The 21,438-nt window shown below is 42.6% G+C and overlaps 1 protein-coding gene across 2 annotated transcripts in view; it reads left to right on the forward strand.

The window, feature by feature from the left end:
• The window catches only part of LOC147302878 (protein NLRC3-like), a 238,239-nt gene that overhangs the window by 86,906 nt on the left and 129,895 nt on the right, over window positions 1-21,438 (forward strand). Inside the window, exons 1-3 of one of the 2 annotated variants that reach the window (XM_086284402.1) lie at window positions 8,084-8,357; window positions 11,080-12,850; window positions 12,930-13,103. The exons of the other annotated variant lie outside the window; for it this stretch is intronic. Coding sequence (XP_086140528.1) covers window positions 8,084-8,357; window positions 11,080-12,850; window positions 12,930-13,103 — 2,219 coding nt within the window. Of the gene's footprint in view, window positions 1-8,083; window positions 8,358-11,079; window positions 12,851-12,929; window positions 13,104-21,438 lie in introns of those variants that run through there. 2 annotated transcript variants of the gene reach the window in all.

Here is a 21,438-nt window from a genome sequence, read left to right on the forward strand (position 1 = left end):
TTATTTTTAGCTCCAACTTTAGGTTTCTGAACATTAACTTGTTGCTGCCTGTAACTTGAAGGCCCTGAGTACTTTCTCCCACACTGAAAACACTGGAATGATCAAATTATTTGAACATTACCTAATAAGACTAGTTCAGGACAGACAATTAGTTATGTTAAACTTTTCTAGCAGTCCTTCACAAACAGGGAACAGTCTTCTGTCCACAAACTGGACAGAAGACTGAAAGCAAAGCAACCTACATGGTCCTTACCATCGGTGACCCTGGCTGTTTAGGACTTTATTTTAGCCTCAACCAGCGTTGCCTTCTTCCTGTTTACCCGACGTCATCGGAGCACGCTCACCCAAAGCTGCTTTATTGGTCGCCATGCCGATGGGATACGAGGGGAGGTGGAGCAAATATGAACAACCTACAAATACTGCCTGCTACCACGGATGGACAGACAGTTAAATTAGCTCTCTTAAACAAAAGATCTGTATCAAATAAAACTCATGTTCTTCGGGACTTTTTTGGTACTCATGTACCTGGATGTCATGCTCCTAACTCAGACATGGCTGTGCGCTGGTGAAGTGGCACCCTTGCTGGAACTTTGCCCCTCCGATGCCAGCTTCTTCAGCTACCCCAGCTTAGGAGGGGAGTGGGGTAGCCTCTATCATCAAAGACTGTTTTAAATGCAAACAGATACAAAGTCCTGGTGCTTTTACCTCATTTGAGTCCCAACTTCTGACTTTAAGCTGTCCCGTGGTTCTAATTATAGTCATCTATCGTCCACCTAAATATAATGACTTGATTATTTCGGAATTTTCAGACTTCTTGACATGTTTTATCACTCACTATGAAAGGATTCTTACAGTGGGGGACTTTAATATCCATCTATGTTGTGAGGATAAACCCCTGGTCAAAGATTTCTTAAATGTAACTGATTCCTTAAACTTCACACAATTTGTGTCTGGGCCAACACATAAGGGCCACACCCTAGACCTTGTCTTGGGCTACGGGCTGAATGTATCAATGACTGAAAATTGTGTTTTGCCTATTCTAGACCACTCAGCAATCTTATTTGATACTTTAATCCCTAAATCTCCAGCTTCTGAGAGGGGAAAATTGCCCCTCAGATCATCTCGTTATATTAGCCCCAAAGCATTGCTTGGAGTTAAATTACATCTACCTGATGTGTTGGACCCTATTTTTACCCAGGATGTATGTGTGGACACCTTGACTGCAAATCTTAATAATAAACTTCTTGAACTACCGAACTCTGTTGCTCCCGTAAGGAAGTTGAAATGTCCAAAAAAGGAACCCTATGCCTTGGTTCTGAACTTGAGAAGAGATTGTAGAAAAGCAGAGCGTCACTGGAGATCTTCCAGACTAGAAGTATTTCTCCAGGCTTGGAAGGACTCATTGTCTTCTCTTCAATCAGCGATGTTGACAGCGAAAGCAAATTATTTCTCAAATCTCATCATGAGCCATAAACATAACTCAAAACTCTTATTCAACACAGTGTCGCAGCTTACAGAGAGTAAGTCAACTCTCTGCTGCTCTAATTTGATGGCTCATGACTTTCTTACGTTTTTCAGAGACAGGGCTGCAACACTTAGGAACAGAGATGGGCAGTAACGCGTTACAAGTAACGCGTTTCTGTAATCCGATTACTTTTTCAAGTAACGAGTAAAGTAAGGGATTACTATTGCAAAAACGGTAATTAGATTACCGTTACTTTCCCGTAGGAACGCTGCGTTACTGCGTTACTAAAACCGTGATTTTTTTGCGAGAATGTCTCATGACAGTGACGTAAGCAAGTGCGAAGTTCGTGGCAACAGCTGTGTGCAGATCAACAATGGATAATATATCGAGTGCGGGAGAGAGTATGAGCATGCAGCGTTTAAAGCGTGGAAGTACTGACCTTACTTTGAGTTTGATTCCATAAAAAGTGACAAAAACATTAGTGTCCATTAGCATTGTGCGTGGGAAGAAAACTTCTTTTTACAGCGAAAAAACCCCTAAACTTCCGAGCAAGCACCGAGTGCGCAACGACGTAATGGGAAACTCACAGAGAAACCCGCAGATTCTTCCACTGACCGCTGCGGCACACCTGCACCAGGGTAAACCTCCGCCTACCCTACTCCTGCTTTACAGGTGAAAATAGAGCAACAGGACCGCTGAGTCTTTGACTTTATTTATTTTCTGGTGTGTTTTACTTTCATCTATTTGAAAGACTGAGTGTAAACACACCAAAAAAATATTTTATGTGCTGGAATGTGCAGAAAATAAGTTTAAATGTGAAACTAATTTCTTCCAGTCAGAGAATGTTGCATATAATAAAATTTTTGCTTGATGCATAAAGTCAAAAGATTAAAACTAGTAAAACAAGTTTTAAAAAGAGACTTTTCCATTTGATTACATTTTGTATGATCGAATATGTAGAAAAAGTAGAATTGGGCTGAAAGATCTATCACTTTATCACCTCTTCAGGTTGTAAATCATGTTTTTAAAAAGTAACTAGGCAACTAAGTAATTAATTACTTTTGAAAATAAGTAATCAGTAAAGTAATGGGATTACTTTTGGGGGGAAGTAATCAGTAATTAGTTACTGATTACTTTTTTCAAGTAACTTGACCAACACTGCTTAGGAATCAGATTACTCCCTCCTCAAGCTGTTCATTAGACTACTCAGCTGCTTTGCCTGTTGGTGCTGATAAAGTGTTCTGTGACTTCAAGGTTATTTCCCTGTAGAGATGGCACGATACCACTTTTTTTTATGTCCGATACCGATATCATAAATTTGGATATCTGCCGATACCGATATGAATCCGATATAGTGTATTTTTTGATCAATAAAACTGTTTTTTTTAATATCTTGCTTTTTTTTTTTTAGAAATCTAATAAACTTAAACCTAATCCATCCTCCCTATTCTGGTATTTTAAATAGTAAGCAACCTAACTAATAGGGCTCTAAAACTCCCAGCAAATAAATAAATAAATAAAAAATAGGGAACCACCCTCCACCTCATGATGCTTAATTGACGTAATCAACTTTAATTTGATGCAGTGTGAAAAAAAATGCACAGAAATCAATTATTTTTCAAGAATAATTAAATATATTCAACATCTTTCTTCAACAGAACTGCAGACTGCACAGATGGTACCTTCCCAAAGGAAAAAGTACTATAGCTTACTAGGGTATATTAGACTTAACAGTTACTATATACAGTAATGGACTTCTATACATTTTACATCAGATTAAAACTTTGGGTGTAAGATTCAGATAATTATTTATTAAAAGCTAGACATTTTAAATGAGAATAAGAAAGAAAAGTATGTCTTTGTGCCCCCTTTTCCCTGTTAATCCCCTATCGGCCCCCCTGGCTAAACTTTGCTAGATCCGCCCCTGCAGAGTTACCAGCCGTCAGCTACATAGAAAAGGATCCTGGTTAGGGGTGGGTATTGATAAGATTTTCACGATTCCGATTCCATTTTCGATTCTGTTTAACGATTCGATTCTTTATCGATTCTCTTATCGATTCTCTTATCGATTCTTTTTAAAAAAGGAGAACACTAAGGTCGATTAGCTTAGAACTTTGTTTTATATCTTCTCTTTGAACAAGAGAGAAATTTAGGAGTAACATGGCCTTACAAACCCAACAGTGAGATCTTAAGAGATCCACAGCCTACGGCTCTTCAATGGGGTGTCACAGGATCCCCGGGGAAAAAATTGTAAATGTAAAATAATAAAATAAATATTCTTCTGTAGCAATAACAAAGTATAACATAAATTATTCTGTAGCAATTACACAAGAATATCCAGTAATGTGCCTGCCTACAATTAAACACATTCACTTACTGAAAATCGGGGCATCTGCTGCGGCAAATGGCTGCAAGCCTTTGACCACAAACTTAGTCACTGCTCGGTGACATTCGCCTATCCTGGCTTGAAAGGAGACACTACCGGTAGACTGCAGCGAGAACTGCCAGCGTCTGAGCCAGACTCTGTCTCTCTCATCATGGTCACCTAAATGCACAGTAATGGCAGGTTTTGTAATAAGGCAGATCGCGCTAACATAATATGCACTGTTAGTTGATTATTTACCTGCCACATTAACGGGAGAGGACGAGCAAACGTTACCGCTGCTGCTGGGTTGAGATTCACGAGTCCGGAGCAAAATTAAAAACATGACATTCAATTAAGGTCATCGTGTGTTTTGTGAGCAAATGCTTTTGCATATTCGTAGTGTTTCCTCCCTTAAATGAAGTATCTACTTTGCAAGTATTGCAAGTTGCCCTGTTGTCATCCGTTCTCATAAAGTATGACCAAACCTTTGAGCGTTTGAGCTGCTTAGGCGCCGTGTTTCCTGCCAGGTAAATGACGCTCCGCAACGTGGTGACGTCATTCGGGGCGACTGGAATCGATAAGGGAATCATTTGCAAAAATGGCAAACAATTCCAAGGAATTGAAACAGTGGGAACCGTTTTTCTCAACAAGAACCGGTTTTCGATACCCATCCCTACTCCTGGTGTAGAAAGTAATATTAAATAAATTCTAACAACAGCTTATCAAGCTTAAACGTGCTGCTGTTGTTCAGCTGCTGGTTTCCTCTTTCTGGTGCAAAGTGGGCCAAAAACAAACAAGAGAGACGGACTAGCGACAGAAAAGCCGATCAGCTGATCATTGATCAGTTTCATGATTGAAGTAGCAGCAGGAGAGGGAGGGAGAGAGAAGAGGCAGTCGCTCCATATATCGGTTGTTAAGCTTAACGCGGGGATGCTTTACAAACATTCAGAGATGAACTTACACACTTGCTTTACTTCTCTCTGGGATAACTTCCTCGGAGATGAAATACCGGGTTGGTAGCGAGGCTCCAAATACACGCAGCCGCTCTATCACATGACGCATACTGCTGCGACGTGCTACAGTTATGAGCCGAGTTACGCCATGTCGCAAGTTTTTGATATTTAATGGATCGGATTACATTTTTAATTTCTCTCCAATATCCGATCCAGTAATTTCCGTCAGTATTGGACCGATACGTAATATTGGTCCATCTCTATTTCCCTTTCTGGATTAAGGAAGGTTGTAAAAGCAGCTCGATGTACAACCTGTTCTTTGGATCCTCTACCAGCCTGGGCTATAAAGGAACTGTGGTCAGCATTAGGACCCTACAACCTGTTTCTTTTAAATACTTCATTGAGTCTTTCCTGAATGTTTTAAATCAGCTGTGGTAGTACCAATCTTGAAAAAGCCTGGACTGGATGTTGACATGGTCGCAAATAGGGCAGGGTATCGTCACTGATTTCTAGAATCGATTTGATTCCGATTCACAAGGTCCTGAATCAATTCGATCCACGATTCGATTCAATTCGATTTGAATCTGGTAAATTTTGCCTCAGACAGTCAGAAATATTATAATTCAGATCAGTACATTTACATATTTTTGTGTCTATAAAAAGGAAGCTGACACTCGCAAGACTTTATCAAAGGTGTGAGCATCACAGCAGAGGCCTTTGTGTCAAAGTAGCTGAAGATAAAACAGAAAAACATGAAGGTGGTTTTATAAAAATATTCTACAGTAGATCAAAAACGAAAGAAAACCATTAATCGACATATGAACATTACCTCTGAAGTTACAGCGGTTTTATGACAGACACAGTGTTTTGCAATTTGCATAATTTTAAAAAGTTTAAATTTGTTCAGAAGCCTGTTGAACGGCAGAAATTAGGTTTTCTTTTTGGAAGTAAGTAAAAGGAAAAAAACAGCGGCCGACAGCGCTGTAAACAACGGTAGACTTGTGCGTAACAAGCAAGCGAATAATGCAGAAAACAGATTTTTAGACAGGAAACTGTGTGTGAGAGAGAGAGAGAGAGAGAGCTGTGCATGACGTGTGATTTTATCCTGGTGGAAGCAAAACAGCAAAAGTCAGAGTGAGTTCATGACGATGTTTATGTGAAGCGTAGTTTGGATCTTCTTTTGCTGCTGGTTCAGTCAATATTGTTTGGAGAGAGATAAAACTAACAGCTTTAGAATCAGCGTAAAAAGGACGTAAACACAAAGCTCGGAGCCGCCGAAACATCAGAATCAGCGAGCTGTCGGCTTTCAGCCCCGACCGTGTCCGTGCCATCGGGTGAGAAAGGCGACATCTCACTGATTCTGATGTGTCGGCGGCTCTGAGCTTTGTGTTTACGTCTTTGTGCAGAATCCGTGTTCCTGCTCTCATTTACTGTTTCAGCTGTTTGGTGGTTGTTAAAGTTTTGTGAGGTTTAATCTGAGATTCTGGCGTTGGTGCAAAATGCAGCTGCTCGCATTTTAACAAGAACTGGGAAATTTGAGCACATTACCCCTGTTCTGAGATCTCTTCACTGGCTACCTTGTCAGGTTTGAGCAGATTTTAAGGTCCTGCTGCTCACCTACAAGGCTTTAAACGGATTGGCACCTTCATACCTCTCCGACCTTTTACACCTTTATGTTCCATCTCGTGCTCTCCGATCTCAGGACTCTGGTCTTCTAAAAGTTCTTAGAGCCAGAAAAAAGACAATTGGAGAGCTTTTTCTTTTCATGCCCCGTTTCTGTGGAACAACCTCCCACAAGATATTCAGCAGGCTGCTCTGTGGAGGTTTTTAAAACCAAGTTGAAGACACATTTGTTCACCCGATCCTACATGTCTTAATTCTATGGCTTTTAGTTTTTACATTTTTATTGTTTTTAACTTGTATTGTGTCTTTTACCTGTATTGCTATGTATCGCTTTTATTTTATTTATCTCTTTAGTTGTACAGCACTTTGTTTGAAAGCGCTTTATAAATAAAGTTATTATTATTATTATTATTACAAGGTCCACGTTTACGGGAACATCTGCCACAGATATGGGAGAATATTTGATTTCTATTGTAGACAGAAGCCACGGGTGTGTTCAGTCAAACGTTTAGAATAAACTTTGGTCTATAAATGTGTTTCATGATTTATTTTTAACTCCAACTGCTTATTTGTACTATGCTTTCATTTCAGAGCGCAATGAGAAATAAAAAGGATATTTTCAATAAAACTGTCACGATCCTTGGTCTGTGACTCAGTGTTTTCTGTTTTGTATTGTTAATATTTGATTTCATGATGTATCTTTGTTTATTCTTACGTTTTGGTTCTGTGTTTTGTTGTACCTCTAAGTTCAGTCTTTCTATTTCCTGCTTTGTTGTGAAGGTCCGTGTCTCATGTCAGTGTGTTTAGTTTGCGTTTCCTCTGTCTCGTCTTGTCAATCACTCCCAGATGTGTCTTCCTTCTGTGTCTCATTCCCTCGTTATCCCTCTGTGTATTTAAGCCTTGTGTTTGCCTCTGTTAGTTGCTGGTTTGTCTGTGTATCTGTCAGGGTCCTGGGTCTCCTGATCTAGTGGTTTCAGTTCTTTGTGATTTTTGTGTTATGCCAGTTTAGTTTGTGAGTTATTCTATGCTTCCTAGGTTTTGATTCCCTGTCCCCCTTGTTTCTCTGTGCACTCTGTTCTGTGTTTAGTCTTCTCTGTCCATTTGTTCCGCCCTGTGTTGTTGCCTTCTGTGTCTCCCTCTGTGTAACTGTCTATATAGTGATGTGTTGTGGTGCTTTGCTTCCACCCCTTGTGTTCCGTGTTTTCGTCTTCCCTTCGTGTACTTCTTCATATTCGTGTACTATTAGTCTTTAGGTTTTTGCTTAGTTTCCATGCTCACCTTTGCCATTTCTGTTTGTATCACCATGTGATGAATAAACTCACTTGCATCTGAGCTGCCTGCATAAAGGGTCCTTTAATAATTTACACACGGCTCGCAAACCGTGACAAAAACACTGGAAAAATTGGGCTGTTCTAAAACGTTTGACGGGTAGTGTATATATTTAGTTTATATATTTTCTTTATTTATAATAGTTTGTTTTATATTGTAGCAAAGTGTTACTTGGATACTTCTCTATGTGCTTCTTCATGTGCAATTTTGTTGCATTCTGAGCCTAAGAAATTTATTGGTGGTAGTGATGAACTGCTGTTAGAATCAAGTTAAATTCTGATAAATCAGACAATTACCTCTCCAGCTGTTGTTACAGTCTTTGTTTATCGGGTCCTTACAGGGTAAAAGATGACGACACCTAAAGAAATCCTTCTGGGGACTTTGGAGAATTTGGGACGTGATGACTTTGAAAAATTTAAGTGGCATCTGAAGAACGGGTCTGTAGAAGGTTTACCAGCAATCCCAGTGAGTAAACTGGAGAATGCAGAGAGGACGGACATAGTGGATCTGATGTTTGATACCTACGCTATCAAGACTTTTGAAGTCACTAAAAATCTTTTGGGGAGGATAAACAGAAATGATCTGTTGGAGAATTTAAATAAAACCATCCCAGAACCCACAGGTAAGTCAGGGAATGACTAAACAAAAAACACATAAACAATAAAAACATTAGTTAACATTACACAGGTGCCATTAAAATCCATATAAATGGTAAATGGCCTGCATTTGTATAGCGCTTTTCTAGTCCATAGGACCCCAAAGCGCTTTACACTACATTCAGTCATTCACACACACATTCACACACTGGCTACATTGGCAAGCTACATTGCAGCCACAGCTGCCCTGGGGCGCACTGACAGAGGCGAGGCTGCCGGACACAGGCGCCACCGGGCCCTCTGACCACCACCAGTAGGCAAACACAGGGTTAGTATCTTGCCCAAGGATATTTGGCATGCAGCCAGGATGCAGCCTGGGATCAAACCACCGACCTTCTGATTAGTGGCTGACCTGCTCTGCCACCTCTGCCACCTGAGCTACAGCCACCCAAATAATAAATCCAAAACACTTGCCAACACTTTCAGGAGTGAGAGACTGCAGAAAGCCTACAGTTTATATGTGTTTTATGTATCTGCACAAATAACCTCCTGTGTACACATGAATATCTGCTCTTTGGGTTGGTTTGATTAAAATGGGACCAGCAGCAGGTTTTCTGCCCATTTTACAGATTTATATTGTCAGATTGGTTTTAGAGCTGTTTTATCAACATAAATGAGGCGACAACAACAGTTTGGGACACGTCACAAATATGATCAAAGTGATAGGGTTTCCGAAAGAGACTCAGGCGCAGGCCAGGGTATTCCTTTAAGCGAAGAACAGTGCGTTTATTTACAGTGAACACATTCACCAAGTGGCTACATACAACGTGCAGGGGAAACGGGTCCGTGTCGCCAGGGTCCGTGGGAAACAGGGATGGGAGAAGGGTGCTCCACACTTTCTGTACAAATGTTCCTCCTCAATCACTCCTCTCAGAATCGGGTTCCAAAAAAACGATACTGATAGCTCAACGATCCAGCGAAGACTAGTGCAGACTTGCCATCTAAGTAGTGCAGTTATCAGCTGGGATCAGCGGCCGGTGCGGTGATGAGCAGGTGTGCAGGCCAGCAGCGGGAGCCCGCAATGAGCGTCGCCGCGGCGAGAGAGAGTGAGAGAGAGCAAACAAACCACAAACATATTGCACAATAGAGGATCGACCAGCGGGGCACAGGGACCATGACACAAAGTGCTTTTTCTTAAATCTATTTACTAGTTGAAGGTAAAGTTAAAAAAAATGGCTGCCATTTCTTTCTGCTGTTTGGAGACCCAAACAAAAAAATGCCCAGACAGTAAATGCTTTTTATTATGGTTGATAAACAGGACACTAAGGTGATTGGTCAAAGGTTGGAGGAAAGCCACAGTTCTCCTTATTTGACTGAAATCCACCATTTCAGCTTCTGCAGCTTTCTGGGAGAGAGCAGATTTCTCCTGTTTTGGCTTCCTGTTAAATCCAGAATTGAATTCAAAATCCTGCTCCTCACATACAAGGTCTTAAATAATCAGGCCCCATCTTATCTTAATGACCTTGTAGTACCATATCCCCCTATTAGAGCACTTCGCTCTCGCTCTGCAGGCCTACTTGTTGTTCACAGAGTATTTAAAAGTAGAATGGGAGGCAGAGCCTTCAGTTTTCAGGACCCAAAAAGATAGTTGGGTTTTTTTCTGTTATATTATTGTAGGTTCTTTACCTTACAATATAAAGCACATTGGGGTGACTGTTGTTGTTATTTGGAGGAATTTAAAAAAACAACAACTTGAAATTCTTTCATTTATTCTACATATTTATTCATTACTGGCTCCATATTGTTGTTTATGTAATATGTGAAATGTTGCTAGTATTGATTTGGTGCTGTATAAATAAACACAATTAAATCAAATGTGTCTCTATAAAACCTGCCCTCAGTTATAACCCAAGTGTCAGGGCTCAATGGCTCATGAAAAGGAATGGAGTCAAGCACAGAACCAAAAAACGGAGGCTGAGTGACTTTTAACAGAAATGTATTTTACTAGATTTCTTGACGGAGAAAGCTGAATCACGGCTAAATTCAACAGCAAGCGAGGTATTATGAGAAGTGCAGAGCTGAGGCCAGAACATAAGCTGAGGCAGGTCAAAGGAACAACAGGGGCAGAATCGGGCGAATAGAAACTATCCAGGATCACTGGAACAAAGGAGATAATAATCAGAGTGGTCCACAGTGTAGTGAATGAGTCCAAGATTTAAAAACTAAGAGGAGTTACGTGGCTGCAGGTGGAGATCAGCTGGAGGAGGAGATGAATTAAATCTGGGTACAGAGTGAGATGTGGGTGCACAGGGAGGCAGGCAGGTGAGGATGGCAGTTTGCAAGAGTGAGTTTTCCCAGCAGTGGCAGGCCAGAATCCTGAGGCGTGACTTATGGCGAGAGTTGGAAGATGTATCCAGGTGCCGACTAGGGAACAGGAAAAGAGGGTTACGCGAAACAAGCTGAGGAGCACAAGACAAAATGTGAGGCAGAGAACTGACTGTGCTAAGCAGACAATCTGGAGAAGGTTCATTGTGAGTGCTGCTCATAAATACTGCCGGAGTAATTGGCAACAGGTGAGGAGCAGGGAGGAGTGAGGAGGGCTCCACCCAGGGGAGGAGAGCTGATGCTGTGGAAAGTTACTCAGACTCACTCGGATCATGACACCAAGAGTCCAGTGAACTGAACACATAACCACAGTAACCAGAATGCAGTTTTCTCATTTGTGTCATTTGCTGTTTATTCATGCAGAGATTCTCACTGAGTGTCAGCTCAAACTCAAGTCAAAATTGAAAAAGAAGTTCCAGTGTGTGCTCGAGGGGATTTCTACAACAGAAAACCCGACCCTCCTGAGTCAGATCTACACAGAGCTCTACATCACAGGGGGAGGGACTGCAGAGGTCAATGATGAACATGAGGTCAGACAGATTGAAACAGCATCCAGGAAACCAGACAGACCAGAAACAACCATCAGACAAGAAGACATCTTTAAACTCCCACCTGGAAGAGATAAACCAATCAGAACAGTGCTGACAATGGGAGTGGCTGGCATTGGGAAAACAGTCCTAACACAGAAGTTCACTCTGGACTGGGCTGAAGACAAAGCCAACCAGGACATCCAGTTCATGTTTCCATTCACTTTCAGAGAGCTGAATCTGCGGAAAGAGGAAAAGTTCAGCTTGGTGGAACTTGTTCATTACTTCTTCACTGAAACCAAAAAAGCAGGAATCTGCAGCTTTGAAGACTTCCAGGTTGTGTTCATCTTTGATGGTCTGGATGAGTGTCGACCTCCTCTGGACTTCCACAAAACTGCAATCCTGACTGACCCTAGAAAGTCCACCTCAGTGGATGTGCTGCTGATAAACCTCATTAGGGGGGAACTGCTTCCCTCTGCTCGCCTCTGGATAACCACACGACCCGCAGCAGCCAATAAGATCCTTCGTGACATTGTTGACATGGTGACAGAAGTCAGAGGGTTCACTGACCCACAGAAGGAGGAGTACTTCAGGAAGAGATTCAGAGATGAGGAGCAGGCCAGCAGCATCATCTCCCACATCAAGACATCACGAAGCCTCCACATCATGTGCTACATCCCAGTCTTCTGCTGGATCACTGCTAAAGTTCTGGAGTTTGTCATGAAGAACAAAGAGAGCAAAGATCTGCCTAAGACTCTCACAGAGCTCTACCTACGCCTTGTGCTATTTCACCTACAAACGAAGGACATCAAGTATGATGGAGGAGCTGAGACAGAGTCGTGCAGGAAGATCATTGAGTCTCTGGGAAAACTGGCCTTTGATCAGCTGCAGAAAGGAAACCTGATCTTCTATGAATCAGACCTGACAAAGTGTGGCATCGATATCAGAGAAGCCGCAGTGTACTCAGGAGTGTTCACACAGATCTTTAAAGCTGATGAGTGCCACATGTTCAACAACGTTGTTTACTGTTTCGTCCATCTGAGCATTCAGGAGTTCTTTGCTGCTCTTCATGTCTATCTGACCTTCATCAACTCTGGAGTCAACCTGCTTAAGAAACAATCTCCTCGCTTTAAAATCTTCCAGAAAACACTTACTGTAAAAGACTTCTACCAGAGTGCTGTGGACAAAGCCTTAGAGAGTCCAAATGGCCACCTGGACTTGTTCCTCCGCTTCCTCCTGGGTCTTTCACTGCAGACCAATCAGGATCGCCTATGCATGCTGACACAGACAGGATGTAGCTCACAGACCAATCAGGAAACAGTTCACTACATCAAGAAGAAGCTCAGTGGGAAACTGTCTGCAGAGAAAAGCATCAACCTGTTCCACTGTCTGAATGAACTGGATGATCGTTCTCTAGTGGAGGAGATCCAACAGTCCCTGAGATCAGGACGTCTCTCCACAGATCAACTGTCTCCTGCTCAGTGGTCGGCTCTGGTCTTCATCTTACTGTCATCAGATCTAGATGAGTTCGACCTGGAGAAATACTCCCGTTCAGAGAAGGCATTTTTGAAGCTGCTGCCAGTGGTCAAAGCATCCAAGAAAGTGCTGTAAGTGAATCTATGAACAAATATGTTTAATAATGCTAGATGAATAAAAGAATATGTCTCCATTGTTATTCTTCCTCAGGCTGAGTCGTTGTGCACTCTCAAAAAGAAGCTTTGAAGCTTTGTCTGAAATTCTCAGCTCCCCATCCAATCATCTGAGAGAGCTGGACCTGAGCTCGAACTACCTGCAGGATTCAGGATTGGATTTGCTGTGTGTTGGACTAAAGAGTCCTGACTGTAAACTTGAAACTCTCAGGTAAGGATACAGACTTTTTGACACTTTTTGACTCTTAAATCTGTAAGTTTATCTTGATGCGGACGTTCAAAGTCAGCACAATTTTCCTTTTAAGTTCCTGAGTTTATATTTTTGACTGTCAGGTTGTCTGGACAGATGTTTTTATTTTATTTTATTTTTTTACTTGTCCCTAAAGTCAGAACTAAACCCACATGTAGATGACTTTCAAATTCAAATTCAAATTCAAATTCAAATTTTATTTGTCACGTACACAGTCATACACAGTACGATATGTAGTGAAATGCTTGGACAACTGCTCGTGACCTAAAGAAAACAAAAAAGGAAAAGGCTATGAATAAGATAGGAAATAAATATGAAAAATTAAAAAGGGTAAATTTAACTAGGAAGGAATAAAATATAAATTAAGGTTAAAAATGAAATAACTGTACAACACAAATTAGAATGAAGGGTAAATTTAACTGGGAAAGAATAAGATAAAATACATAAATTAAAGTTGAAAATAAAATAACTGTACAACAAAATACACAATATAGAACTATATAAGAATGTATGAAGAAATATAAATAAATATATACACAATAACAGCAGCTGTACAAGTATTAGCTTGAAATGAAGAATATAGTGTCCAGTGTTGTGCAATCCACATTATGTCTTGTGCAGTGCAAATATGCTTAAAGTGATTTAAGTGATGAAGTGAAAACAATGTCCAGAATGTCCAGTGTGTGTGTAAGAACTGTATGTGTGGGTCAGTACTGTGTGGTGGTGTGATTGAGAGACCGTATCGCCTGCGGGAAGAAGCTCCTCCTCAGTCTCTCTGTGTTGGTCTTCAGGGAGCAGAATCGCTTTCCTGACCTCAACAGAGAGAACAGTCTGTTGTTGGGATGGCTGAGGTCCTTCACCATCTTCCTGGCCTTGGTCCAGCACTGCCTGCTGTAGATTGAGTGCAGGTCAGGGAGCTCGGAGCGGATGGTGCGCTCAGCTGACCGCACAACCCTCTGTAGAGCTCGTCTGTCCTGCATGGTGCTGTTCCCGAACCAGGTTAAGATGTTTCCCGTCAGGATGCTCTCTATGGTGCACGAGTAAAAGTTCCTGAGCACCTTGGAGGGCAGTTGGAAGTCTCTCAAGCGGCGTCCGGGTACACACCGGCTCACTCCTTGGCGGCTCACTCGGGCCACTTCGGAGGTGGGGTGCCCCCGGCCTCTCGGCCTGGGGCTCGGTCACTCAGGCACAGCTGGCTGCCGGCGGAGCTCATGGGCGCGTCACTGCAACTCCCCCTGGCTTCTGCTCCGCGGCTGCTGAGTGAGCCCTCATCTGGGACTCTCCTTAGCTCTTACTGGGACAGTGGCGCGGCTGCCCCTCTGTGGGTCTTCCTTGGTCTCTTGTGTTCTGGGGGCCTCTGGATGTCTGGAGTTTTGATCTCCTCCATACCTGCTTGATACCATAGAGGACAGGGCTGTGGCTCCCCACACTCCCTAGCAGATCATTACATGGAGAAACCTTTGGAATGCAAGCATGCTGATCCACACAGGTATGCACACAGGTGTACACATGGGTATTCATAGACGCGGACTACAGCTTTCTTGGCTGCTGCCTCAAAGCACACTGTGCGCTGGCTATCTTGCGTGCTGCACAATATCGTTTATTATTTAGTAACTATCGATATCTACTGCTAGCTAGTTTATTGTGATGGTGCTTTTTCTTTCTTATTATGTTGCTCTTTGTTGTTTGCTTTCTCCTCTGTTTTTTTTTCTCCATACAGGTGACCCAGGAGTTTTGTTTTTTTTGTTTGTTTGTTTTTTTCTCTCTTCCCCCCCTTCTCACCGTCTCTTCTCCCCTTTGGTTTTCTTTTTTTCTCTCCCTCTCTTTCTTTCATTCTTTCCCCCTGTCCTATCCCACAGTCATGTCTGTCCCGTTTGTAGCAACTGAAAATAAAATAAATTCATAATTATAATAAAGGTCAATCAAATGGACCAATATGGCAAGGCCATGATGATCCACTTGGTAAAATAAATCCGCTTGGCATCTTTCTTGGCCTTAAGACAACAATTCTGATGGCTAAAGATCCAAACGGGACAAAAAAAAAAAAAAAAAGGAAGTCTCTCGAGCGTCTGAGGTGGTAGAGACGCTGTTGGGCCTTTTTCACCACGGTGTTGATGTGACAGGACCATGACAGGTCCTGCGTGATGTGAACTCCGAGGTATTTGAAGTTGTCCACTCTCTCCACTGGGCACTCGTTGATGACGGGGGTCTGGTAGTTCCTCTCCTGCTTAGTGCTGAAGTCCACTATCAGCTCCTTTGTCTTACTGATGTTTAGAAGGAGGTTGTTCCTCTGGCACCAGTTCTCCAGATTCCTAATCTCCTTCAGGTAGGCCGTCTCGTTGTTATCAGAGATCAGGCCCACCACGACAGTGTCGTCAGCAAACTTGATGATGGTGGTGGAGCTGGTAGTGGCCACACAGTCATATGTGTACAAAGAGTACAGCAGGGGGCTCAGAACACACCCCTGGGGGGCTCCAGTGCTGAGAGTGGTGGAGGCTGAGACATGTCGGCCCATCCTTACTGCCTGTGGTCTGCCAGTTAGGAAGTTGGAGATCCACTGACACATAGATGAGCTGAGTCCCAGATGCTCCAGCTTGGTGGTGAGTGTGGAGGGAATTATGGTGTTAAATGCAGAGCTGTAGTCTATAATAATAATAATAATAATGGATACTTTATTGATCCCCATGGGGAAATTACTTGTTTTTCTCTGCATTTGACCCATTCACTCAGTGAAGCAGTGGGCAGCCCACTAAGCAGGCGCCCGGGGAGCAGTGTGTAGGGACGGTACCTTGCTCAGGGGTACCTCAGGGTAGCCGTTAAGTGGATTTGAACCGCCGACCTTCCGATCATGGGGTGCCCACTTTACCTACTGAGCTATCCCTGCCCCCTATGAAGAGCATTTTAACATAATTCCCCCTTCTAGTGTCCAAGTGAGTGAGTGATGTGTGGAGGAGATGAGAGATGGCATCGTCTGTGGAACGATTTGGACGGTAAGCGAACTGTAGTGGGTCCAGTGTGTCTGGTGGTGAAGAAATGATGAAGTCTCTGACCAGGCGTTCAAAACACTTCATCACTACTGAGGTGAGGGCTACAGGGCGATAGTCATTGAGAGAAGCAGGGTGGGGTTTCTTCGGGACAGGAACAATGATGGACTCTTTGAAGCATGTGGGGATCACCGACTGAGATAAAGAGATGTTGAATATCTCAGTGAACACAGGAGCTAGCTGGTATGCGCAGTCTCTTAGGATACGACCTGGGATGCCGTCTGGTCCTGCTGCTTTCCTGGTGTTCACTCTCTTGAAGGCTCTCCTTACTTCATGCTCGGAGATGACGAGCACGTTTCCGGTGCTGGCAGTATCTTCCTGTCTGCAGCCGTTAGCGCCGCTAGCACTAGCATTGTTGGAGTCCTTAGCTGCAGCCTCAAAGCGAGCATAGAAAGTTACTGGAGCAGCCTTCCTGAAGACAGCAGTGTGTTTTCATGCTTTTAAAGCCAAACTCACCTTTCAGACCTGGCTTTTATTTATTATCTATTTTTATTTGTTTATTATATATTTATTTCTACTGTTTAACTACTGCTCACATCTTTTATCCTCCTTTTTAATTGTTCATTTCTTTTTACCCAGTGTTTCTATATTGCACTTTGTATTTGTCATCTATATTTATCATGCACTACTTTGCTCATTTATTGTTTGGTTTTAATGTTATTAAATTCCGGTTCTTTTGGTATTCTTTACGGCCAAAAAGACACGGCTCAAAAGTGGTCTTTTTACTTTAAAAGATTATCTTTATTTTACATATCCGGATATGGAGACCTGAACACACAACCCCAGGTCTGAAGCACAAAACAGCAAGCCTAGTCATTTATATAGACATCACACACACTTTAAGTTTCGACCAAACACTCTGCTTAGTTTCACTTTTCGCCTGCAAAAGCATGTAATTTCCTGTCAGTCCTGTCGGCACAGAGTGTACTCAGATTTGGGCCTTTCTTATAAAGCAATATAATCAGCATATAAGTATTTAAGATTATAAATTTAAACCTCAACAATGTTCTTACCTGGGGTCCGTTCTTCGTACCTCGCTTACTACATCCAAGATCAAATCATCGCGCCAACTTTGAGCTTGCTATTCCGGTACTCCGAACACACCTGTTGTTGACGATTAGTATAGCTGGATGAAGTAATGTGAGATCACTGGGTGGCTTAACAGGGGCTACGCATCGATAGTAGAAACATTGATCGGCAACCCTTTGTTTGTTTATTGATTTCACACAGATACATACAGGTCATTTCCTAAAAAAGGGAAATGTACTATTAACATTCTATTACATGTATGTGATTATTACAGATGTAATTCATATTTCAGAGTAGTAATTGCAAATTACTTTGTGTAATCAAGATGAGAGACCACGGCTATAAAAGCGAAGGTGGATTTGGGAAGTCTGTCGCAGCCATGTGCTGTCCGTATACGCGAGCCACCCATTGCGGAAGGTGCAAGATTGATAAGGAGAGTCCTCAGAATCCAGCGTATATTGCGGGACAGACAGGATCCTTTAGCTCAGCGCGACAGTGTGCTCATAGAGAGATATCGATATTCCCGTGAGGGTATTATTTACTTAACCAACTTGTTGACGAGGGGGTGCAGGACCACCACCTGTCTTTTTTGCTCTGCCCTTTTCTTGGTTGCTGTTATGAACAAACAGATTATTCCAGGGTCTCTTTCCAAGAGACGAAAAGCAATATAAGTGATAAATATTACCATTCTGTAGAATATTCTTATATTTCACTTTTACTTGTTCCCATGTTCTAGTGGGTCCTGTTGTGGCTCTAATGTGAAAGGGGATATAATGTAATATAATATAATATAATGTAATATAATATTGGATAATATAGTGTAATATAATAAATCTACCCTACCGCCTACTGGTGTTGGCCAGAGGGGCCGATGGCGCGATATGGCAGCCTGGCTTCTGTCAGTCTGCCCCAGGGCAGCTGTGGCTACAACTGATTAAACTCTGAAACTCCTGAAATCCCTCACTCAAGAGTTCTTGCTCTGCTGCCGAAAAATACCGAGCGCGCTCCTTCGACATTTCCGCCGACCAATCAGAGGGTTGCCGATCAATGTTTCTGCTATCGATGTGTAGCCCCTTTTACGACACCCAGTGATGTCACATTACTTCATCCAGCTGTACTAATCGTCAACAGCAGGTGTGTTCGGAGAACCGGATTAGCGAGCTCACCGTTAGCGCGATGATTTGGTCTTGGATGTGTCATTTGATCTTGGATGTAGTAAGCGACGTACGAAGAACGGGCCCCAGGTCTCTGGTTTGTTTGTTTGTTTGTTTGTTTGTTTGTTTGTTTGTTTTGCTCAGTTCTGTTTTTCTGAGGTTTTTTTAAGTTATTAAATTTGTAACTCTAGTGATTTGTGTATGTGACAGAGAGGCACTGCTAGGGATTTTTTGACACAAGTTGTTCTTGTAAAATCAGTCTGTGGAGGTTCTCAGACATCCAGGTCACCGTAGTCTAAGGAGCTTGGAAAGAAAAGCGTCTTCTTTAAGTTTCCTTGAAGATGTTTCACCTCTTATGAGAGGGTCAAATGGTGGAGTAGGGCAGTCAGTGAAAGGGCAATGGTGGTGGCTCAGGGTTTGTATGTTTGGGGGGTTCAGAGGGAAAAGATGAATGCAGGTCTGGAGTTGGTGTGTGAGAGCAGGGAGTGAATTCAGCATCCTGACAACCTGGATGAAGCTGTCTCTCAGTCTCCTGGTTCTGGCCCGGAGGCTCTTCAGTCTCCTCCCTGATGGCAGCAGGTCCTGACAAGCATGTTGATAGTGTCACCACCCGATCGTTGGGGGGTGGAGTCTTCTGTGCTGGGGTGTCGTTCTGTGTCTCAAAGCAAGAGAAAATTTCACTTAGCTCTTACGGTAATGTGGTGGACCCGACAGCGGTCTGAGGAGTGGGCTTGTAGTCTGTGATGGTCTGTATCCCTTGCCACAGCCTCTGAGTATCTCTGCTGTCACTGAAGCTTTGCAAAATCCTCCTGGAGCACTGCATTTCCACCTCTCTGATGCATGTGACAGGTTTGCCCTTGCTGTTGTTAGGCTCACCTCATCCCCAGCTTTCAAGGCTGCATTTCTCACCCTCAGGAGCCTGTAGACCTCACCTGTGAGCCATGGTTTCTGATTGGCCTGGACAGTGGTCTCTATGACCTCATCGATGCCTTTTGAGATGTAGCCAATGACAGTTTCTGTATATTCCTGCAGGTCTGTGGTGTTGTCATGTGTGGCGGCCTGTTTAAGGATCTCCCAGTCTGTGGTGGAAAAGCAGTATTGCAGGTCCTTCTGGCCACACACGTACCTGCTTACGAACTGGTTTAGTGACTTTGACCAGGGGCCTGTATGCTGGCATTAGCATAACAGTGATGTGATCAGAGGCACCAAAGTGGGTGGGGGGCTTTGTAATCTCCTCTCTTGGTGGTGAAAACATTATCCAAAAAGTTGTTTCCTTGTGTTGGAAATTCAATGTGTCTATGCAGTAGTAAACATAGGGGGTGTCCAAATTCATGGGCTGCATCCTCCTGAGGACGCATTTGTAGACCGATTACGTCACAGCGACACGATGAAGGCTGTCCAAATTCATAGACTCCTCTGAATGCAGCCGACCAATGCGTCCTCTTTTTCCCCAAAATTAAAGGATGGGTCGGGTGTGTCCTTCGTGGCCCACCATATCCCAGAATTCATAGCGTGGCCCATCCAATTCCACTTTCCGGCAATGGCAGTCGCTACTAAGTTTTCAATATTACTCTTATTACTCTTTCTGGGTCACAAAATAAACTTTTAACATATTTTCAGGTGAGAATGTAGCTCTGTAAACTTTAAATATCTGCTCAGTTTATCAAGATATCGCATATTTGCAAAAGTGCTCCGACGTTTCTGAGACGTCTGTTACCCACCAGCTCGATAGCTAGCCGAGAGCTCGAGGGTCAGTAGAGCCGCCGAGAACAGCAAACTCCCGGCACATCATGTTCAGATCACCGCGGTCTTTCGCTACTCAGGTTAAACGTAATATATAAGTGACTTAGACAACCTAAAAATGTTATTGTTTGACTTTTTTCAGTGTTTTATTTGTTCCTGAGTAAATCAGTTTGGCTGAGATTAAAGTTATTAGATTAGATTAGACAAAATAAACCTTTACAGTGGCAAAAGTATTCGGTCCCCTTGAACTTTCCCACATTTTGTCACGTTACAGCCACAAACACGAATCAATTTTATTGGAATTCCACGTGAAAGACCAACACAAACTGGTGTACACATGAGAAGTGGAATGAAAATCATACATGACTCCAAACATTTTTTACAAATAAATAACTGCAAAGTGGGGTGTGTGTAATTATTCAGCCCCCTTTGGTCTGAGTGCAGTCAGTTGCCCATAGACGTTGCCTGATGAGTGCTAATGACTAAATAGAGTGCACCTGTGTGTAATCTAATGTCAGTACAAATACAGCTGCTCTGCGACGGCCTCAGAGGTTGTCTAAGAGAATATTGAGAGCAACAACACCATGAAGTCCAAAGAACACAGCAGACAGGTCAGGGATAAAGTTATTGAGAAATTTAAAGCAGGCTTAGGCTACAAAAAGATTTCCCAAGCCTTGAACATCCCACGGAGCACTGTTCAATAGTGATGGGCAGATGAAGCCTCATGAAGCACTGAAGCTTTTCATCCAATTGGTTCACCTCAACGCGAAGCTTCTTGAAGCTTCATTTGCTCTAGCAGGACACCTACTGGACGTAAAAATATTAGTTGGCATGAATTTGAAGAGTGTGGCATTTTGCACACAGCCTGTGAATGTCAACAACAAAAGGAGTGTGTAAAACATCTATATTGTAGTGATGGCAGTATACTGTGTATATTTATGCTGGCAGTATGGAAAATGATTATTTGGAAATGCCTAAAATGGAAATGATCATATACTGTGAGGTGAGGTGTGGACAGTGGTTGTGCTTTTGTAACATTGAGGCAAGGACAGTGATTAGTAGGGGTGCAACGATACACAAAATTCACGGTTCGGTTCGGTTCGATACTTTGGTGTCACGGTTCGATATTTTTTCGATACAAAAAAAATGTTCATGCCTTTTTAATTTGTCATTTATTAAAATTATAAATATATATTTTAACTCAAAAGTACAGTTTTTAAATTTAACCCTAACCCTTGTGCGTGTTTTTTATTTTGACAGAGAATGCGCACCACTTATGTGCAGCCCTGGTTATTTAGCTCGTCATATTGCAGCCACAGAAATTCT

Source organism: Aulonocara sp. 'chitande type north' Nkhata Bay, linkage group LG23 (genome assembly GCF_057382095.1).
Source record: "Aulonocara sp. 'chitande type north' Nkhata Bay isolate Kocher_YH1m ecotype deep benthic linkage group LG23, A_spYH_male_GT1.1, whole genome shotgun sequence".
NCBI lineage: Eukaryota > Metazoa > Chordata > Actinopteri > Cichliformes > Cichlidae > Aulonocara > Aulonocara sp. 'chitande type north' Nkhata Bay.